We start from the raw sequence: 22842 nt of genomic DNA on the forward strand, positions 1-22842 counted from the left end.
GTCTCAGAAGCCTGCCACAATGCATCGCGCTTTGGTGTTCTGTGGCAGTGGGCAAAACTGTGAGAGCTTGTAGCCTGCAATTACTTTTCACCTTCTTTTGTTGGTTGTTTTTTTGGTTTTGGGTGGGGTTTTTTCATTTTTAAATTTACAAAAAAAAAAAAAACTTGGAGAAAGGAGTGTCACTTCTGCCCTTTTGAAATTCATTCAGGTGAACTAATGGAAAATAAGCTTTGTAAAGCTTAGGCTCCGCAACATGGGAACAGGGCTGACAGGGCGTGGAAACCTGTTGGTAAGAGATGACAGATGTGCCTGTTGGGTATGTACAGGTTGTGCACAATTCTTACATGAAATTTAATTTATCAGTTCTTCCTGGATTTGGTCTTTGGAGTTCTTTTGTAGCTGCAAAAGCTTTGTAGCAGAGTGTGGTGATGTTTCTCTGTATCTTTAATATGGTGGCTATCAGCAGCTTTTTTCATCTCTGCGATAGACAGGCAGCTGCCCATGTAGGTAGGGCAGAATGCAGCCTTACATATTTCATTTGTGTTACAGAAACCTCATTAGCTTCTTCTCTGAGTGCTTTCGGGGTGCTGGTGTTACTTCTAAAATCCTTTGAGACATGGGTCTCATGGCGGGAGTCATCTGCTGAATCATCAGCTGTTGTTGACATTAAACACAAATATTAATGCATAGGGCATTATTCATGAGCTAACCAGCTACTGATCTGACATTTATTGTCATCTGGAGTTTAATGAGGGAGATGTCCTGATGTTGCATAGTAACACATACCAAGTGCTGCTTCAGCTAGGGACATCAGGGTAGATGCAAAGATCATAGGTCTTAATTCGATGAGATAAAAATGGTTGCCATAAGTGAATAATTTCTTGCTTTGTTTTGAGTTATTTAACTGTTTTTATTGCATAAGTAATCATGTCATATATTTACGCAAGGAAGAAACAGTACGTAGGAGCTCATTTTCACAGCAAAGTACTCCGTGGTATTAAGAAAACAAAATATTTCTGTACAGATTTCACTTTTCAAAATGGAGAAATGCTCTTTCTTGAGCAAGGACTAGAGAAGAGGGAAACGCTTCCATGGTGGAATCGGGAAGCCTCACTGACAGATAATTGAGTGAGAACTGGACCTCCGCTTCCCTGAAATGGCCTGACAGGTCTTGTTTTCTTTTTCAGAACTGATAAACAAAGCTGACTTGCTTAGTCTCAGCGGACAGACTCTACATGTGACCACGGGGCCAGCACCTGCTCTGAGCAGCTCTCCTGATGCTCTGCTCTGCCAGTACATCAACCTGCAGTTAATAAACGCAAACCCACAAGGTAGGTAGGATGCTGATCTCTCCTCACTTACCGGCTGAGCTTTTTGTGATATAAGTTTTGGGCACCATCGCTTACTGATGAAGCAGAGTACGTATATTTTCATTGGTAAATAGTGATTTTGTTTATTTTTTCCTAGTATGTGCTTTCTAATAAGAACAATGTTTATATTTAGCTTTTCTCCTCCTTTTCAGAAAAGGAGAACCAGTTTGAGATAAGGGACAGCATTTAAACACGAGCCCTTCAGCGTTGTTTTCCTGTTTCTGACCAGCAGCTCACTTGTGCAGCTTCTTTTAAAAGGCTGAGTCCAAAACTGACCAAAAATTGAGGAGGCAGCTCTTTACCAAGACAGTGTAAACAGCCTGTGAAATGTTTCTTAGTGCTATTTAAAAGCCAAATGAATTGTATGATTAACCTGACATGCGCATGGAATTCCGTTTCACAGCTGCTGATCTTGTGAATTCTACTCTGAAACCTCACACTGAAAGAGCTGTGTTGTTAGCTTGCTCTTAACTTCTGCCCTGGTACGAGTCCTCTCTGGACTGGGTCCCTGTGGAATCTTATTGACACTACTGGGAACCTACTTGGGCCCAAAATGTGGCTTTAACTGTGGATTTGATCATCAGAAGGTGCTTTGTGAGCTTCTCTAGTTGTTAGTGGGCTTGTGTCCTGCTGAAATATTTCATATTTCCAAGTCTCCAGGTTACCCTGTTGCCCCGTGTAGAGAATTCTGCAGTTTTTTGATTGTTAGCTGTTAGTAATCACTTCTGATTCTGTAATTCATTAATTTATCTAGTGAGTATCTGTAAGTAGGCTGGTACTGGTAATTACTCAGCACTATGAAGAAATAGAGATGAAATGGAAGAAGAAATCCTAATTTTCACTTTACCAAGATAAATGAAGTAATATTATTCCTTACCAATAGTGACCCAGCTGTTTGTCTTGTGCAGAATGTCAGAAAGGTACAGTGGGAACTCTTCTAATGGAGAACCCTGTTGGTCAGAATGGGTTAACGTACCAAGGTCTTCTACATGAAACGGCAAAAGTTTTTGGGCTCAGGAGCAGGAGGCTAAAATTGTTCCTGGATGAAGCGGAAACTCAGGGTAAGCACAAACTTTTGGTTTGCTTGTCCAAGGATACTTGAAGTTGTTGTTGAGGAGCAGCTAATGTAGCCTGAGATCTAGTTGAATTACTAAATGCACGCTGTTTACACATTGGTTTCTAATTTTGATGAGTAATTCAATATTTACTTAATAAAATCCTTTAAGCACACATATACATTTAGAAATTCAAAGCTTTAATGCATTCCCTTCAAGAAATGACCAAGACAAGTTCTGTAGAAGCTTCTTCCTTTTGGAATACAAAGGTCAGTCAGCAATGGAAATGGTGGTTACGTGCTGCTGTGACTAAGCAGATTAGAGAGTGAATCTCCTCCTAGAAGTGAGTGAGTCTAAAGTCTTAATATTTTAAGAACCAGTTGAAATTGTTCCTGTAACTTGTTGCAGATATTATTTTTTTTCCTTCTTTTTGGAGAACAGGAGTGGGTGAAAAGGTATCGGATCTATTTTAGAGTTGTGTGAGTAGGTCGGACTTGGTAGGGTATGGCAGCTGCAATTCATTCAGAATACCTGGGAAGTAGGAAGCTTTATCACGTAGTCACGTATCTGAAATGTTAAAGAATCTTCCAAAACCACAGACAGGTGGTGAGGCGTAGAAACAAAAATCTCTGATTCATGGAAAAGATAAGACTAAAGATGTAGCCACCTGTAGTGCTAAAAAGTTGGACCTGAGAAAGATTTGGGACTTCAGTTGACAGGAAGGATGGATTGGAAACTACGTGGTAAAAAACCCCAGGTATTTCTGTGTATTCAGGAAAATTCAGCTCTTCAAATGAAAAGATGCAAAGGATTCTGTCTCCAGTTTATCAGGGTGACATGATGTACAAGCTGTGTGGGAGGGATACATGATGCTTAACTTTAACTTATCATGTTAGGTTACCTGTCCAGAGGTTAGATATCTTGTTTAAACTAGCTGTCGAATCTTAGGATGGGATGAATTTCCCCCATCAGCTGATGAGAGGAGGAGCAATGTAGCGCTCTCGGGTAGCTGGCTAAAACTGGGGTCCCTTTGCTATCCACCTGGCTTGAAGGGGTTCGAGCAGCAGAGATAGAGGAGCAAGTAAGGTGTGGGTTCTTTTGTTGTGGATTTTTGGTTGGATTTTTATTTTGTGTGACATGAACTCTGTTTATTGGAAAGCCATTTTTGTAAGTAAAATGTTGATGAGACTTTCTGTTGATAGTTTGAGCTAATGCTAAAATTAATGTGCTGGATGGTGTTAACAAACAGAGAGAACTGGAGACTGAGTGTTTAGAAACAGCACAAGGTGCAAGAACCGAGTATATCAACCACACGGCATTTGCAGTGTGGAACCTTGCTGACTGGGAGTTTAGCCGTGCAGGAGCAATGGATGGTATACGTATTCCTTTTTTGGTTCTTATGAGCATAACGGGGCAAAAGGGTTCACAGCAGCACAGGACTTAGTTAAGGTACTGAAATAACTACTGTAGAAAACTTTTGGACTTTGAAAGGGGGAAGTAACAGACAAAACAGGATGATGGATAGCCTCTAAGTCAAAACTGAAGTACGGATTTTTACAATGCCTTTACCTACAAGAGAAATGGCGATAATATATTGGTAGTGTGAATTCTCCAGAACTATTTGAACTTTAAATGGAGTGTGTAAAGTGACAATTCATGATGATGTGAAAGATCAGATCTGATAACTCTTCAAAGGCTAAAACAACTGATTTGGTCTTTTTTAGGCTCAGAATGTGGAGAACTTGGTCCTGGAGGTTTATTGGTGTAGCTAACACATGCTTATGCCATATAGCTATGCTTCTGCTATCTCAGATTTAATTCTCACCATACAGCTCTTTTAGTAACATTTTTGAATGGAATAACCACAGAAATGGTCGTACTTTATCTTCAGTTCTCTTTATATGATAAATAACTGCTGCATATAAAACACATATTTTGAGGTCTCTGGAAAATATGAGTTCAGTTAATGTTTATGTGGGTTGTTGCAACTTTGTAATCTCCTACTCCTCTTTTTATCAGTATACATTTAAGGTACTGCCTTCAAAACAAAAAGTTCAGTCTCTTGAGTAGGTTTTTTATGGTTTATTCTAAAAATAATAAAAAAATTATTTCCTGTTAATAATTTGAAATGTTTGAAAATAAGCCATGAATTGGAAGGTTGATACCTGTTTTTATAAAAAGAAAAAAATCACTTGGAGGAAAATGAGCTACCAGTTTTGAAAATATCATTCTTATAAATGTCAGCTACAGGCAGTTGGACATCTGCTATCTACTGCACAAAAGCTTGCCAGCCTTTCAGAAACAAATGTGGTTTTCACCTCCTTTTTGGAATACTGGAAAAGCGTTCTACAAATCAGTGCCAAAGCGGTGAGCGTTGCTTATTCATGAGATTGAACCACGAGTTGCAGGTAGCTGACTGGGAGCTGCATTGGGCACGAAGGCAGTGTTTCAAGCACTAACTTCAGAGCCTTCCTATGGAGGAAGTGGCAGAGAAAGGAGGATGTCCTTACACTTTATTGATACATCAGGTTTCCAATTTCTAATAGTAGTTATTGTCTTAAATACTGTTGAAAAAAGAAGCTTCATGTAGCTCCTCATTTTTCAGGATTTAAAAAATAAATAATAAAAGACTTTGAGACCAAGTTCGTGGTTTGTTTGGCTGCTTCTGCAGACCGAAATAACTTTTTTACATACTGACGTAACATTTTCATGGGGGGAGGGAAGGAAGGTTAATGAGGGAATAAAGCACTAATTGCTGAATTGGATTATACCTCCACTCTTACAGTTCTGTACAGCTGCTTAAAGCAGAGCACTACACTGGAAGAGAACTCCTTAAAAACAGTGCCACCATGATCCATGAGGGCTGCTTAATTCTGTAATTAATAGATGGCTTTTAAACTTCGATGCAGACTACATCTGCTGAGTCTAAAAATGAAATATTTTTGAAGAAAGATAATAGCCTTAATGTTAGAAGTGTGCATACTGTTACATGGAAACAAAACTTCTTGCTGCCATTTCTAGAATCCGTTTTCACTTGGACATCATGTTTCTGAAAACTGAACTGCTTTTACATTCCCTCCATGTGTGCGCTTCACAGCCTTGCCTCCCCCAGCACACGCAGCGCCTTGGTCGCTGTCAGCCGGAGGCGAGCCCGGGTTAGAGCAGGGCGAATATCAGGCGTCAATCGTGTGATACAGTGCAGTACACTGCAAAATCAGTTCGACTGAAAAAACACCCAGCCGTTCTGAACGTTATTAACCTGTCATTTGTTTTTACACTAGTGCCAAAATTTAAACTTACCTTTTGTTTGCTTGTGTTGTCCATAGGGATTCTCGTGGGCAGAGTAACACCGTCACCCCCGATATGCCTTTGCTTTGGTTTCAGTGGATGTATTTGTGGTTACCACTGTGAAGTTTCTCAGTAAAGAGACCTCTGATGTATTTATTCTTCAGATTGCTTTTGTTCCAAAGCTGTACCTCCCAGTATTCAAACCAATCTATTCTGTTACTGGGGTAGGCTGACGGGCGCAGGGAAGCACTGAGCTAGCAACTAGCTTGCCCTGACTTCTTGGGAAAAATGCTCTGTAAGGCCAGCAAGAATAGCAAAAGAGATCTCCAGTTCCTACCAACTTTGCAGGTGACTTTTCTGTAGCCACAAAGTGCAGTTACTCTGTGTTTTGTGTTTTGCAATTATTTATAAACCCTGAATCAGCCTGTTGGAAATATGCTATATCCTTAAAAGAGGTTTGTTGGTGAGACTTTATCCTCTTACTGTTCCAAACTATGTGCATATAGCTATGAAAAGACTTAAGGAATTGATCTAGTATGGTATGAAGTCCTTTAGGCACACTCACAAGATTGCAACATTAGTTTCTCAGCGTTTACTGCTCCAGTCCTTGCTTTACATATAGAACTCAAGTTAATGCCTGCAGGTTCTTATTCTTGTGCTCCTTCACGTGTACATTGTTTGTCTCCTGTCAGAGATGGGGTGCTGGGGGAGATGGGTCTTTACGCAGCCTCTCTCACATGATGTTTGTAAGGGACTCTGGGTTTCAGTGCATTGTGTTGTATTGTTAATACTGACTTCATTGCATTATATAATGATTTTCTGACCTAGATATTATTCTGTGTGGATGTGAAGCTGGGAGCTGTGGGCTGCCACAGGCTTTCAAAGAATTCTACTTTGTAACCTAGAACAGGATCTTCAGGTCTTGCAGTGGCAATCCTGACATGTGCTGACCCTTCCTTTAATGCACCGGGCTTTCACAAGAGGGGAATTTTGAGCTGAGCAGTTTCTGTCCAAGTCCCGTTTTGATCGAACCAGCAGAACTGTCTGAATAAAGGAAAAAAACCTGTTGATAGTTTGACTTGTAAGCAAGAGTGCTAACTGTGTTCTGTTTCTCTCTTGTTTTTTTGGTTCAGAGATCCCGAAGGACATCTCCATGAAGAACCTGAACATGAAGACTGTGTATGTTTATGTTGTACCCACCACAGCTGAATGTTGAGAGTTCCCTTTTTATGAATAAGAGCATGCAGACTTTTTTTTTCCACAAAAAATTAAGTCAAATTAAATTAATATGCTTTTAGATTAACATCCCAGTTGTGTATGGTACTTTTAACATCTCAAATTGCACACAGGGTGTTTTCTACCAGTGCATGTCTAATGCTGCTCTTTGGTTTCAAATACAATGTATTTTCATTATGTTATCTTATGATACTGTAAAAGCTGTTCAGAAAAATGTCAGAACCTCTTAACCTTAGATATCTATGCAGTAACTGGCCTGAAAGAAATGGGACAAGTACCTCAGTGATGCTGTTCTCTGCCTGTCCTTTATGCAGGCAGCATCTTTGATTTTCTAAACCATGGGATACATACAAGGCTCTATGATATATATATACCATGTGACAATAGCATGTGGCTGGTGATTTAAAATACTGCCTAACTTCAACACTTGGAACAATAAATTTGCTTCATCTCCAAACTCTTGTTTGCCTGAGTTCAGAGTACTTGGCTTCTTTACTTTTTCTAAAGACGGTAATGCTTAGCACACCATATAGATCAGAAAAGCCTAGAGACGCTTGAAATCTGAAAATATCCACGCTGAACGCTAACGACTGTTACGCTTGTGATACTGTCAGGTTTGGGGGGTTTTGTTTGGTTAGGGTTTTGTGTGAGGGTTTCAGATTTAAAAGAAGTTTTAAATTGAAATTAGTGTTGGGTTTTTAGTTTTTATAACAATCAATACAACTTGCCAAATGTTTGTGTTAACTTGGGTATCTGTAGGCAAGTGAAATAACAGGCAACCGTTTCTCAGTTTGAGGGTGTTTTTTGGCTAGTTAACTTCGACTAGAAACTTAAACACACTTGAGTTTTACTCCATTTCAATAGTGTTAATCAGTGTTGAAACTTGCTATTGTACAGCATACTGAACGTGAGAAGGTACGCGTGCTTGCAGCTGCCTTCATTGCTGTGGCTTTATTAGCTTCCTGAAAACAAGATTATGTACACTGGGAACAAGAGTATTAATAGAGTGACATTTTGTAAGAATAACAAAGTCTTGCTTAGCATGTTTTTCCATTGCTCTGTTTTACATCTTTACACTATGAATATAAGCCAAAGCTTTTTTGTGATAACACTATGTTAGTGGGAATAACTATAAATCATTGTTCTCTGTAACTACTGTGCTCTGGTAGACCGCACCAAAATTGTAAGGACTTGTTTGAAGTAAATCAAGTCTCTGGCACTCAGGTTACATAAAATGATTTTTATCAGTATTAAAAATGTCAGGGCCTGAACCTACTGAATCACTGGCCTGTTCAGTAAAACGAGTATTGGACATTGCCCTCTACCTTTCCCTGTGAGTCAGCTTGCTTATCTTTTTATTGATGTAGTGACATGGAAATTGGGTACTGACTTCTTTTTTTTTGTCACATTAAAAATGTCCAGATTTATTCTTCTGCAAAGGTAAGATATTCTTAAACTGAGTGACTTTATGGAGAATAAATGAAGATGGCGAGTGAGTGCAATCTAACCTCATTCTTAATGAGACGATCTACAGGGACAACATTACTTGCATTTTTAAAGAGTTATTTGGGATTTAGCATTTTGTGTGTGCAGTTTTATCTGTCTAAGGATATTGACCGGCCAAGTTCTGTGAAATGACTGGATTAGATTATATATGTATGCTTTCCAGTGAATGAAAAGCTCAGCCAAGATTTGTGAATTCACTTCGAGTTACAAACAGAAAAAAGATAATCTTCAACAGAACCTTTTTTCTTTCTCAAACAGATATAACGGCCTAGTGTCAAAAATAATCTGCCCTTAAGAGAAGAAATACTTATGACCTTAGCCCAATAATCTCATACTTCACGTGAGGTATAGTTGAATTGGGTTTCCTGGATTTTGTTTAAGTAAATGACTGCTTTATCCTGAAAATGAAAACTGGCCTTTCCATTGACTTTATACATGAGCTTTCTCTGTGAAGATGTTCTGCGGAATAGCACTGCCTCTGATGCACTGTTAAAATAGATAAAGGTATGCTGATAGTCAGAGGTAAAGGATTTAAATTATTTCCTCACAGGAAAGGGATGAAGGAAAAATATTGCTGATAATTCTCTGTGTCCCCCTTAGTTTTTCAAGACCTATGCAAAAGCAATAGGCTTTAAGACAAAGTTAGCAGAGACAGCACTTTATTTCTGTAGACCTGAAATTAGTCTGGTTAGTTTGTGCATGAGGCTGCACGAGGGCTGCTGTATGAGCGTAACGGGTTTTAAGGAGAGCTCACTGCCCATTACCTGCTGCTCAAAGAGTGCTTGTGGAATAACAGAGTTTATACCGCACTCTGAAGAGCAACCTGAAAACCCGAGGGAGGCAAGCCATTATTTCAAGGAAAGGAGATGATGACAGACTACAAACTAGATGTGACGCGTAGTGGTTTTTTCATCTTGTTTCACCACAACTTCATGTGCAAACAGGAGGCTGGAAGAATCCTTTCCTGTGGGTTTCTCGTCTTACCACAAAAAATGAGACAAAATATGGCCAAAAATATAATGTAATGTTGAGCTGCTTCTGCAGAGTCCCCACAGCATAGGTACGGAGTGCACCTGTAATGTAACACTCGTATCCAGAGCCTTAACAGAGGGATGCTGCCTACCTGGCGCTTCATATGTGAATAGATACGGATGTCTCCCAGGTTTGTATTCCTATTATCTAGCTGCGTTTCTTTCATTTTAGTAAAATACAGGTATATAATCATACTGCTTGAGCTGGAAGTAGAAGGCACCACACTTTGAACAGTGTAAGAATGTACTTCCACTTGCTCTCAGTATGTGACCAGGGCATGGCGAAAGTCTTGTTCCAAGTGGCAGTGTGGCACAAAGGATGATCTTTCAGAGAAATGCGAAACTCTTCCTTGTCAAGGAGCATGTTCAGCCTAGCCCTAAGTCTGTCTTTAGAGAAGTTGACCGAAGAAATCCTTCAGTAAGATCTGTTTATCTTTTCCAAATGAGGCTTGAGCTTAAAAACTAGAGAAGGAAGACCTTTAAAGTAGATGTACTCTGTAGGGAATGCAGTGTAAAACTAGATTAAAGCTGTTGTCTCTCCATGTAGCTCAGTTGTGCTTTTTCCCCCAAGATATTGATTCTTTAAAGTGAAGTGGGTGTTGTATGGGCACAGAGTTACACTGCCTGTCTCTTCCAGGGTTATGGACTTACTGGCCAGGGTCAGAAATAGTGTGTGGTGCTCAGTGGTTCCTCCCTTGCCCTGCTTCACCTCCATCTCCTTTTTTCACTGCACACGCTTTTCATTCGTCCTTTTTCCTTTTCCTTTCTCTTGTTTCTCGGGGGGTAGGGGGGAAGGAGTGGTGCTTTTTTATTTTAGCTTACTGCTTTTAGTTTCTCAGCTGTGCTCTTGGTCTACATCCACATACTCCTCATGGTTTGTGGTGGCTGGAACAGAAACCACGGTGTGCCCTTGCACTCTCCAGTCTGATCATATCACAAGGGTGGAAATGCCCATAAATGTTACTTCTGTCTTTGGTAGGATTGGTAAATCTGGCAGAGGGGAAAATATAATATGCTTAGGACAGGTAATGGATGAATGACACCAGAGTTTGTCAGAGGACACTGCTGAAAATGCTTCTGGGACAGTTAACTTTACAGCAACCTTATACATAAGTAGCAGGTAATTTGAAAAAATAATTTTCTGGCAGAATTATAGTTCAATTTTACTTTCAGCTGCCACTCTGTTAGTTGGCTATGATCTCTTATCTTTAAAACATACTGACAGTGAACATTAGGAACAAGTTGTGACCCATTTTGGTGAACTTGTGCTTTTTCTACTTTCCTTCTTCACATCCATTTTTAGTATTCTTTTTTTATTATTCTGGATAATATCTAATCATTGCTTGAGAGAATTTGTCTCGTGGGATCTTGAATGGGGAATGTTTCCTACTAATTTTTTTTATTGAGATTTTTTAATGCACTTCTATAACCTCATCTAGGTTGGGCTAATAATAGTATCTTGGCTTCATGTGGCACTCTTCAGGATTTATGTACTTCAATTAGCTTCCCTCTTAAATAGCTTGTTACATAAATTAGGTCCCAGACCACTATTGCCTCTCTCCACATAGAGAAAAACACTACCTAGGCACTCACAGAACTGTGCTACACCATTTATTATACTCTGTAGGAGTTTGTATCCTTGAATTCTGATGCAGTCTGACCTTCCGCTGCTGCCTTTCACCTGATAGCAATACAGCATGTGCTGTTTCAAACTCATTGAAATGTGTGCAGCATCCAGTGATCTGCAAGAGTTGGATTCTGCTGAACCAGCTCTTCACTGTCGGGGAGCTGCAGGCACTGATACAAAATAGATCTGTTGTTACAGCTGTATCCAGAAATCATGATGCTGTGGTTTAAAAAAGAAAAACAGAGACATCCTTCTCCCCTGTCCATGGCTGTTCCTCCCCACCACCACCTCACTTTCCCTCCTTGTGTCAAAAAACACCCCCTTGAATGTGTGGAGGCTGGTTTGGGCTGAAAGTTCAAAGCCTGATTTGGTATTTGTCCCATGTCTACCAGATAAGAATTCACTCGCTGATCCTAATTGGCACCCTTGACAGCGTATTTAGCAAAAAAGCCTGGCATTGACCGACTGGTGACAGGGTGACGTCCTTGTCTGGCTTAGCCGAGACACCAGCAAAGCTGTGCGGACAGTATAGCAACAGGGCTTTTGTTCCTGTCAGTACAGTTTCCATCTTTCCTCAGAAGAAATCAATGTAACGGCGGGTCAGCCTAGCTATATACCGTAGAAATTTTATTTCCTCCTTTGTCTGTTGTACATTCAACTGAAAACTTGCATTACTGTTTTGCTTCCATGCAGTAAAAAAGGAGTGACTATTGGTATCCTTCTGCAAGTAGCCGCCTTGCAGAGAGCGTGGTTTCAAGGAGAGAAAAAATGAGTTTCTCCTCATTGCGTTGCAAGTTGTATAGCAGCTGATCAGCTGTACAGCCCTTTTTCAACTCAGAATATCTCCATTTTTCTGTCAGCACAGGTGGAGTCTAGGTTACTGGTTAAGCATTATTCAGTGTGTCAAATAATTTTTTTTTTCTCTTTATCTGATTTCTTATGGGACAGACTCTTGACAATGATTAAACAGATTGAAACTAATGTATGCAACTGCATAACAAAAGATGAATAGTCTCAAGTGGTTTCCTGTAGCATCTTCCAAAGGTGGAACGAAAGAGCGAGCAGCACAGTGTCATCCACGCTCAGAAGCAGCTTTACAGTACAAACTATTTGCTCAGTTAATTTTACTCTCGCTCTGCTGTGAGTGGCGGTTAACTGGTGTTGGGGGGAGGGTGTGTCTTCAGTTATCTAATGTTTTCCCCAGTTAAAATGTTTATGTAACCAATATAATTACAGCTTTTGTGCAATTGGGGGGGAGGTTCCTATTTCAGTATGTCTGGGTATTTCAGTTAATTTCCAGTCTGTCTGTACAAAGTTCTAAATAGGGGTCACAAAGCTCCGCAGAAGACTTCTCAAATTCCTTCTAGATGCAATTGGAATAAAATTGCCCCTAAATATATTTAAATTTTATTTTGTAAGACTTTCTTGAGTCAGAGTGAAGTTAATTCTGTATACAACATCCTAATTTTGCAGTTTGTTCCAGTTCTCTTTGGTGTTCAAAACAGTGCAGTTGAAATCTCTCAAATCAGCAAAATGCACCCTGGCACTTAATATTTGCTATATTTGATCACGTATGACAGCAGGACTGCTGTGCATAAGGTAGTTCCATGGAATATCATGTGTAGTAGACCTGAAGGACAAATTTCCTTTACTTTTAAAGTCAGCAATTTTACAAAAATAAAAAATACATCAAAATTTAGAGGTAGAGCATGTGTTGTGTGATGAATAGGGCTGGCAAACCCCAAAATCATGGGATCCTTGGGACTTGTATTGCTTATGGATCTCATATGCCAGGCATTCCAAGTGGGAGGAGGGGAAGATAGAAGCAGCAGGGCAAATTTAATTTAGGAGATCTTCTACTGCTAATCTTGCTTATGGACATGATACAGTCTAAACAAGGATGAAGGATCCTGAATGTTCCTGAAGATAAGTGAACTTTTGTAAGATGAAAAAGAAAAGTTGCTTACTATGTCAACTAAACAAGCCAAAAAATAGGCTTATGCTCTTAGAAACCAAGAGCTTTACAGTAAAGGGAGTTGCAATGGATTAGTAATTAAACAAGAACTAATAATTTCATACTGTTGCCAAACAACACAAGGACGCAAAAAAAAAAGCAAGCACTGGGCTGTATAAACAAGACTTATCTGCAAGATGATGAAGTAATCTTTCCACTCAAGTACTGATAAGGCTCCTGCTGCAGCACTGTGTCCAATTTGGGGAACCATACTAGAGGAAGATGTGGACTGTTTGGAGGGAAGCCAGTGAGGAGAAGCGGGAATAAGGTCTGGGAAACATGACCTGTGGGGAAAGACTGAAAGAACAGGCATGTTTAGTCTACAGCAGAGAGGAGTGAGGGTGAGATGTGATAAGACTTCCAATAAGTAAATAGTAATTGCAAAGAGAATAGTAATGAACGAGTTTTCAAGAGGCTTGCAGTCAAATCGAATGGGAATTTAGGCCACACTCAGGAAAAGCCTTCTGACTACAAGAACAATCTGCCCCTGGAACGGGTGGCCTAGGAAGGTGACAGATTTTCATCAAGGATGGGTTTAAGAAGGGGTTATAAGAAGGTCTCCAGGGAATAGCTGGGATATAGATTGTTCTTCCTGGAGCTGGGGGTAGACTGGGGAAACCTCTCACAGCATTTTCTGACCAACTTTTAAAATTTATTTTGTCACCTAAGGAAAAGATGAGTTTTCAAAAAAAATTCATTACAAATTTCAGCCTGTCATTAGCTAATTATGAAAATTACCACGGAAAGAAGAAAATAAACTGTGTACTAGTTCTAAGGTATGCTTTCTATTCAGATGTCTGTAATAATGTGCCCATCATTGTGAACACTTCTATGGCACCTTGAATGCTTTTACTGCACTCTATCTGATTTTATATTTAACTATTTTCTAATGTCATCTGAAAGAAGCATGCCAGCACAAATGCTGCTTAGGCAAGTCAGACCTGTATTTGAATATACATATTAGGTTATTCTGTATGTGGTTTATCAGCTATTATATGTACAAGCCAGATGCAGAATTTGATGGTAATATTTAGGTACCTTCAAGAATCTGTAATTCACTTGATGTTAAACAACTAGCATCTAACTTCAACACTCAGCTATGTCAGAGGAATGCAAGCGACTACTAAAGGCACAGAAAAGGGATTAAAACACTCCAACAACACAGGTTATATTTGTCGAGGTGCATGATGGCTACTTGCCCCAAAGGGCAATGGAGAGGACAAACTCAAAATGGAACATTTAGCTTATACTGCAAATCATTAGATGATACCATTAGTCTTGTAGACTTGGGAGGAGCTTACTTCTGATCTTAATTCTCCAAATGAATTAACACAGAAAAGTATCTTGGGTTCTTTTGTCATTTTTTTGTAGTCTTTTTTTTTAAATGCCTTTCTCAGCTGCTTTGCCCTCTTCTCAGTGGCATAAATTTACAGTTCAACAAAGCAGAATAATTGGTAAACAGCCACTGGAGTTTCTATTTTCCCCACCCTAAAATTAAGGAAAAATTGAGTATCCCTTTAAAGAAGAAAGTCAAAAAGCAGCCATGTAATGTCTCTTACACAGTGATTATGCAAGGACATAATCACTGACAATGGCATGGTATCAGAACATCTATATTTGTGATGCTTCAAGTGCATTAATGGTCACCTTTGCAGGATTAGGTTTTTTCCTAACCTATGCCCAGTGCTAGACTTCTCTTAATTTTCTAATACGGAGTTCTGAATCTCAGTTTTACAGAAGGCCTTGAATCTCTCTCACTCCACGGCTGAGTACAGCCACTGCCCTGTGAATCTGTGCTTTCATTTTTATCGCTTCTGTGCATTAGCCAAAAAACACTGGCTATTTCAGGCTATACATAATTCAAATAGATGTCTTCCTTCCCCTAAGGAAAACAACAAAAATAATTAACATTCATCATTAAAAAAAGGAAGACTCTACAAAAAGGTACTACAGATGCAGACTTACTGCTCTGTGTCCAAATGACATTTTTCTGATGGTATCATCGAATCCAAAATAGGAACACAAAAGGCTTATCATGAAGAATGACAGCAATCTTACCAAAACTGAGTTTGCCAAAATTGTCAAATACTTAGCACTGACCTCTATTATTGTGTAAAATATTGTTTTCAGCTGGTCTCTTGCAGGATGCGCAGCCCTATAATTAGGGTAGATTGCTTAGGAGATGCACTAACCTGAAGTTGCACAGCAAAACTCTAAGGATCCCCAGGCATTGCTTCCTTTTCCGTATTTGTCTGTGAGGGTGTCTTGCACACTGCAACATTATTCTTTGACTGTGAGCTTGTTTTGGCAACTGGCTACATAGCGGTTTTTTGTTCCTGCCCTTTTATTCTAGCTTCTTGTGTACAGACTCAAGGAATTATTAGGATACATTTCTTAGGCTGGACTTGTCTCTGTGCTTAACCTGAAAGGCACGAACACGGTGACTGCTGTGGGGGGTCCAGTCTTAACGTCTGTCTCCCACCGCCCCCATCACTGACACACTTTGAACCTCTTTAAGAATTGTAGTTGTGTTACTTTGCTGTTTTCCAAAAAGACATTTTGCAGCTGACAGTTCAGTAATGCATATTTGTATTTTTAAATGTTAAGGGTCTCTTTGAAGACTTGGCTCTTGGTCTGTCCTGAGTGAATTCCTTCTTGCAGATTACTTTTGTGATGTGCATGAGCTGCTAAATGAGACTGTGACTTCATTAATTACATCATGCATATGTGGCATGAACAGTGAAGTCACTGAGGGGATAAAAAAAACCAAACCCATGATTTCTTTTAAGTCTGATAAATATGCTAATTATTTTGTAGGTTTGTCTTTATAGAAGTTAATACATTAACTTAAAGCTTGTGAGTCTTGTCCTGCTTTCTGCTTAGCTCAATAGCAAAGTATCAGCTCTGCCTGCTATATCCCTCCCAAAGCTACCATTCAGAGCCTGAATACAAATTTATCTTTGTTATATGATGTCAAAACAAAAATAGAGAAACTGACCCAGGAGTCACCAGCAGGAGGTTAATTCTTTAACAGTTTCCATCCTAACAGGATGGAGGAAGAGAAAAGGAATGAAGTCGTAACAAAGTGAAAGGTTTTCATGCAATTGTATGTAATAAAGAGAAAGAGAACTCAAGGGAACAGGAACACAGAGTACCTGTAGTCTTTATTGCAAGGTTGTCTCTTTAAGCAGATGGTTTTGGGTGTTAAGAGTTGCAAGAGGCCGAAGTAATTTACACGAGGCACTAATATCAAACAGTTTTTATACACCTTTGTAATAATATGCTTAAAATATTGCCAGCTTGAAGCTATTTTTACGTGGAATAAGAATCACTTTGAAAAAATGTATCATTCCCTTCAAAAGAGTTATTTAAATATTTTATAGCTGTGGCTAGCAGTTTTATGTTATGGGTCTCTCAGCATCTTCCTGCATTACACTGGATGTTATCAGTAGAAGACAATTACAGTGGGGCTTCTCTTTTGTGAGGGTTGTGGAGGTTGGTAATATAATAATCCCAATCTTACGGTAATTTTCACAAAAGAAAGCAAATGAATTCCATTTTGGGTCTCTAATCAAGGAGCATAGCTGTAAGGTAAACAGAATTTTCTGCCTGCCCATGTCTCTTACTACAATACTCCAGAACTGTTCAGAAATTTTTCCAGCCTTGTTGAATATATCCGCTAACCTGGAAGGAGTTTCTCAGAGCAGTACCTTATCTCTGTTCACATAAACATGTTAGTTTCATTTGTGAAAGGCAGATTTTTAGCGTATGTGTCAGCAACAAAAGGCTATCCGACACTGGTTGTTTCAGAAAAGAATTGCTCCCCAGGGCCAGAATTTAGGACACAATGAAATCACAGTGCGCAAGTGGTGATACCAGTTAGTGTCAGTCATAGGTGAAACGGTCATCTGAGCACAATTTTATTGCATAAAGCATAGTTGTTCTTATGTAGTTTTGATTTCAGCATTATAAAACTTGTAACCAAGACTCCGACTTCCCTGCTGACCATTAAAGGTATGTTCTGTAATGATGAAACTAGAGGGAGACAGAATATAAGAGATCATTTCAAAGTAGAAGTCAACCATTTTTTGCTTCTAAAATAAAGATCCTAGTTCCTGTCTTTCAAAAATAAAGCTGTACCAATGTTTGCTGAAGACCGGCTAGTTTGAACAGCGGTTGCATTTAAGGAAGTCAAGGGATGTTACACAGAAGGGCTTCCTGACGGACGCACTGCTGGGGCACTAGTGAGTGACCACAACTCCTCAGTATTGCGCTGAGGAAGAAGAGACAGTTTCTGAAGCAGACAAATCTTTGTCAGAGGGTTTCCGAAGAGAGCTGCACTTTGGTTTTTTGATCTTAGGAGAAAGCCTATGTACATCTGGAAGAACTGCTGTGTGCTTTCAGTAAGATGCACCACTTAATCACCAGACTGTTGAATTTTGTGTTAAATCCAGCTTTCAGATAGATTTAATGTCATGATTAAATGGCTAATACTAAAACCATGGAAAAGCTGCAATCTGGTATATTAATTCAGAGTTGGCAAAAATAGACAACAGGAAACAAAGGGATGCATTTGAGAGAAGGAATTTTTGTAGCTGTTGGTCAGATGTACATAGCTTGACTTTCTTTGGAAATTGGGAGTTCCATAACAATGCAATACAATACAATAATGAGCACAAACAAAAAGGGTGCACAGGTGGAGATACAGATGTAATAAAGGAAAGGGAATATTTACACCAAAATGAAAATATTCCTAAGTTTAATTAGTGGAGCTTTTAGGGATTTAAGGTCAATAGCTAGTTAGTAAGGATTTGAGACAAGAACTGTGGTTGCTGATATATGTACACCTGTCTGAGTGCCACTTACGGTTTTCTGTTGGATAGTTATTTTCCCTAATGTAACAATATTAAAAATCACTTCCCACAGCTCATCTATATTTACCATTTTGAGCCACAACAGTGCAACAGCCTTCATCATCCCATTCTTTGGATAAAGCTTGTTATTAAGAAAACCTAGACCTGATATGCCTCTAACAGCTGAGGCTGAAACTTAGTCCAGGAGTTCTCAGCAGAGCAGAGCTGAATTAGTAAAATAACTTTTTTACATCTCAAGTACAATATCTAAATTGCTGATCTTGAAACTTCTCAGAAATATCATAGAATCAAGATCATCAAGTCCAACCATCAATGCAAATAAATATCAAACTAAATATGAATTTTTTTCAATCCCTTAAACTATCATCTCTATTTCACAAATGGATAAACCAAAGCAACTCTTACCATTGTCTTCCTTGCAGGGATGCTGAATTGGTGCAGCAAGGTACATAAAATCTTGAACTGCTGCATCCTCCATTGCTACACAAGAACAGGAACTAGAATAGCATGGGAAATAGGAAAAAGCATAGAATAAAACATATTCTATTTTTGTGTTGCTTATGTATTGCTGGAGGTATGGGAATTTGTTCTGCCCTTAGTACCTCTATTCATCTTCATGTCATTTGCTTTCCCCTGTGGCTAATCAGAGGATTAGGGCCTAACATTAAAATGAGATGTAAGAAATGATGGAAAAGCGACCTGGAGGATGAAAGGGACTTTCTGGGGCTCTCAAGCCTGTGTGCAAACCCGGAAACTGAAGGGGTGGAAGGGCTGGGTTTTTCTTTCTCATTCTTCACCTCTTTCTGTCCTCTTCCTCCCATTTGCTCAACTACAAAGTGCTGCAATGTTTCACAATCACTTTGACAAAAACTGGTACATGGAAATATTTGAATAGTCTTTGTTCATTCCTATGCAAAACATGATTTATTGAAGGTTGTAGCTTGACGAGGTAGCATCTGAATATACGAGCACCACTTTTCCACAAGAAAGGAGGATTTACTTGTCTTTACCCACTTTAAAGTTGAGTCATTTCCTATAAATACACTGAACATAATGAGGATTTAGGCATGAAACAGTCTGTACTAGCATTTTAAGAACCAATTTTGTATTTTTTTTGTACACTTGAAATACATGCCAGGCTAATCTTAGAATGCCTTTTAAGGCTTAGCAAGGTCAAATAAGTGCTTTGTGCAATCACACATGTAAGTTGTATTTAACTTTTCATTAACTTTTCAGTGTGCTAAAAAATATGCATAATTCATTTCCTTGCTGTTTTTATGTAACCGTATGATAAATGAATAGGAGAGGGGGAAAAAGATGAGAGATTGGTGAAGCTTTGTCGTGTGTGCCTACCACTGAGAAACCACTATGACTGCCAACTCAAAGAGCATGCTTCATTTTTATTCAGATCTCAGTAAGTTATATAATTAAAAGAATATTAATCTGTACTAAGTACATCTATTCAAACACCCCTTTATAATTGTGGATCCTTGCAATAATTACTGCTTCAGTGTAGACTTTCTGATTAATTTGTGCCATTGCTGTTCATTAGAAGTCATGTGCATATGTAGTCTGTGAAAATTTTTAAGAGGTGGATAAAGATCTGCTGGTATCTTTTTTCTCTGAAAGACGGCTGCTTTTCCTGTATGTGTTTACTCTTGCTGTGTATAATAAAACACCCTTTTTTCAAATACTGTATTTCCATACCTAGGTCTTCTTTCTTTGGTTTTATATAATTGAACATACATTTACGACTGTCCTCTGAGCTTATATGCAGATTACAAGACGATCGTAGTATCTGGGCAGATACTACTTAGCACTGTGTGAGTTGATTTGTATGCCTCATCTAAACCTTTAATGTTTGCTTTAGTGCAGAAATTTCTGGGTTTTCCTTACGGAAGCTCGCATAACATGGAATCAAATGTGTATTTGTGATTTTGCCAACTGTTGGGAGACTAAATGCAGAAACAACTAATGAACATTGATTTACTCAAGAAATTAACAGAGACAGGAGAAAACTTAAAGAGGAAACAGTAATAACTTAATTTACAAGACCTAGCCCTGCCTGTCTTTTTCCACTGTTAACCAAACAGTCCATCTTTGGTAGCCCAATTCTGTGCAAATACCTCATTCCTTTTTTCATCAACAGGGAAAGTAAGGAAACAATTTGGAGTAACCAGAGGTCCTGGGGAGGAAGTCTGGATCCTCATGCCAACCGGTTCATTCCTGGAGAAAACAAGTCATCGAATTTCAAACAGGAGGATTTCTGAACGACTTGGGGACTTTTTAGCCTTACCAGTCATCCCATAAACATTTTAGCAAGCCATCACAGAAGGACTGGCAGACCACTCACCACAATCTTTTCAAATGTTTTTCTAGCTTTTGTTTCCCAACATACCCCAGTTTGTTCCTGCTGCTGAGATCCAAGCATTCTAGACATAATTAGGATAACTAGCTGTGTGTAGTAACCTTTTTAGTTGCCACGCTCAAGAAATATGGCACACTAGCTTTTTCTTTTGCTATGCAGTCATAAAATCTCATTTATTTTGGTGAGATATATAAATTGTAATGTAACATATAAAAATAAAATTTGCCTCATTAGGTAGTGTTTGTAAATGAGGATAGAATATGCATCAGCCCAGAAGCAACAGCAGACTAGTAGCAAAGTATCATTTGCATAGGCGTTGAAGAGAAACCTAAAACATGCAAATTCCATCTTAAGAGAATAATATTTCTCCTAATGACTTGTCTGTGGTAGGATATCACATACATATAAGAAAAGTTTAAACCATCGCTAAGAGGTAACTATATCTGAGATCTTCAGGGGGTGGGTGGCTGGGTGGGATATTTTTGTGCAATATATTGGTATTCTGTGTCAATCACTGTTCCTATGGCAGTTTTGATCCAATCATCACCAGAAAGTGCTCGACATAAGGTAGTATTTCCAGCATCAGTAAATTTAGAGAAATTCAGGTCACTCCGGAAAAAACATTTTAAAATAAAATTCATCCCTATGTGTTGATCCATGATTAATTAAAAGTTGTGTAGAATGTTAGATTGAGAGGTACTGTGGTTTGGATGATCTTTGTCAGTAAATTGTTGCTGATAAAGATCAGATTTAAAACATTAAATGACAGTTTCCAATAAATCTGTTTGATCAGGGTGGTGGAGGAGAGGCTAATTTCCTTCATCCGTATGGGATACAGAATAGTTGAGGGTGGAAGGCATCTCTAGCTTCCCGGCTCAAAGCATGTGCAACAACAGCAGGTTGTCCAGGACTCCAAGGATGGAGAGTCCACAACCATCTGGGCAATCTCTGCCACAGTTTGACCACACTCACAGTAAAAAAAGGTTGGGTTTTTAATGTTCAGTTTCCTGGAATTCAGTTTGTGCCTGTTGCCTCTTGTCCTGTCATTAGGCACCACTGAGGAGAGCCTGGCTCCATCTTCTTTATTCCCTGCCACTGGGAATTTAGCCACATAAGTAAAATCCCCCAGAGCCTTCTCTTCTCCAGGCTGAACAGTCAGAGGCTGAACAGGCTCTCAGCCTCTCCTCATATGACATATGCTCCAGTCCTCTAAACCTCTCCCTGTCCCTTTACTGAACTTGCTCAAGTAAGTCCATGCCTCTCCTGTACTGGGAGCCTACCAGCACTGGACCCTGCACTCTAGATGTGTCTCACCACCGCTGAGCAGGGGGGGAAAGATCACGTCCCTCGATCTGCTGGCAATGCTCTGCCTAATGCAGCCCAGGAGGCTGTTTGTCTTTTTTGCTATTAATACAGAAACTTTTTGGATTTTTTCGCTATTCTAATCTGGGGTAATCAGTTGACACTATACATTTATAATGATGCAAATAAAATCAGAATTTATTGTCAGAGAAAAAACTACAAGTACTTTTAAACTGGGAGTAATTTTTTACCTAAAAGTTCCAGATCAATATAAATCCATATGTTGCCGAAATGCTGCAAGAAAACAAAAAGCTGAATCAAAAATAAGAATAAAAGGCTTGTACTTTTTCCATCCATAATGTATTCCATGTCCACATATTTTCTTTCCTGCTATTTGCACTTATGACTAGAATACATGTCCAAGATCATTAGACAGATGTATGGATTTAATTATAAAGCAATATAAGAGATTAATCTTATTAAAGTGCCTAATTTAGGTGTGTAGCCACCTTAAATTTCTCTCCAGATAACAGAAAGATGCAAATGGTGATACTGAAGAGGTCTCTGAAGAATGCCATCTGGATGTACTTACTTCTGTGTTCATTGTTTTATATACACGTGTGTGTGTGTGTGTGTGTGTGCGCGCGCACACTCTGGAGTCTATGAAGAATGCTCCAAACTTCAGCACCGTGGTTCAGTATAATGAATATAAGCCTATGTAATCATAATGATATATTAAAGGTATAGGTAAGATCCTGGTAAGAACCCACACTTTTAAGAATTAAAGCCTGCAGGTGAGATCACACACAAATGTCAGGGCTGTACAAGCGAAGAATATGAACTGTCTTGCTGCCATTTCCCTATGCAGTTAACCACATAAACTACCGAGACAGCACATTGTATCAGGCACGCTGGTAATTTGTGGGATTAATTTGCAAGTAGGCTTGGAGGTACCTGAGTCTGTCCATGTCTGACAGGAATGCTTATGTTCATCTCACCTCAGAGCTCATTTCCAGTAATTGCTAAGAGATTCAAAGCGACTATTTATAGAGTGCATTGGAGAAATAAGTACTATATTCATTAGCAGAAGTTTTGGCCAGAAGCTGAGAAAGTGAAAAAGCAGACTTCAATGTTGATAAATTGCAGAGCAGTCTCACAGCATTGTTAACTT

General features: G+C 39.1%; 1 protein-coding gene across 3 annotated transcripts in view; it reads left to right on the forward strand.

Moving 5' to 3' along the window:
* The window catches only part of IARS1 (isoleucyl-tRNA synthetase 1), a 129349-nt gene extending 109657 nt beyond the window's left edge, over positions 1-19692 (forward strand). For all 3 annotated transcript variants that reach the window (XM_075433086.1, XM_075433085.1, XM_075433088.1), the window contains exons 33-35: positions 1188-1331; positions 2279-2431; positions 6847-19692. In XM_075433086.1, the coding sequence (XP_075289201.1) occupies positions 1188-1331; positions 2279-2431; positions 6847-6929 (380 nt within the window). In that variant the 3' untranslated portion in view covers positions 6930-19692. The remainder of the gene's footprint in view (positions 1-1187; positions 1332-2278; positions 2432-6846) is intronic.
* The last annotated feature ends 3150 nt before the right edge of the window (positions 19693-22842 follow it).

Source organism: Opisthocomus hoazin, chromosome 11 (assembly GCF_030867145.1).
Source record: "Opisthocomus hoazin isolate bOpiHoa1 chromosome 11, bOpiHoa1.hap1, whole genome shotgun sequence".
Lineage (NCBI taxonomy): Eukaryota > Metazoa > Chordata > Aves > Opisthocomiformes > Opisthocomidae > Opisthocomus > Opisthocomus hoazin.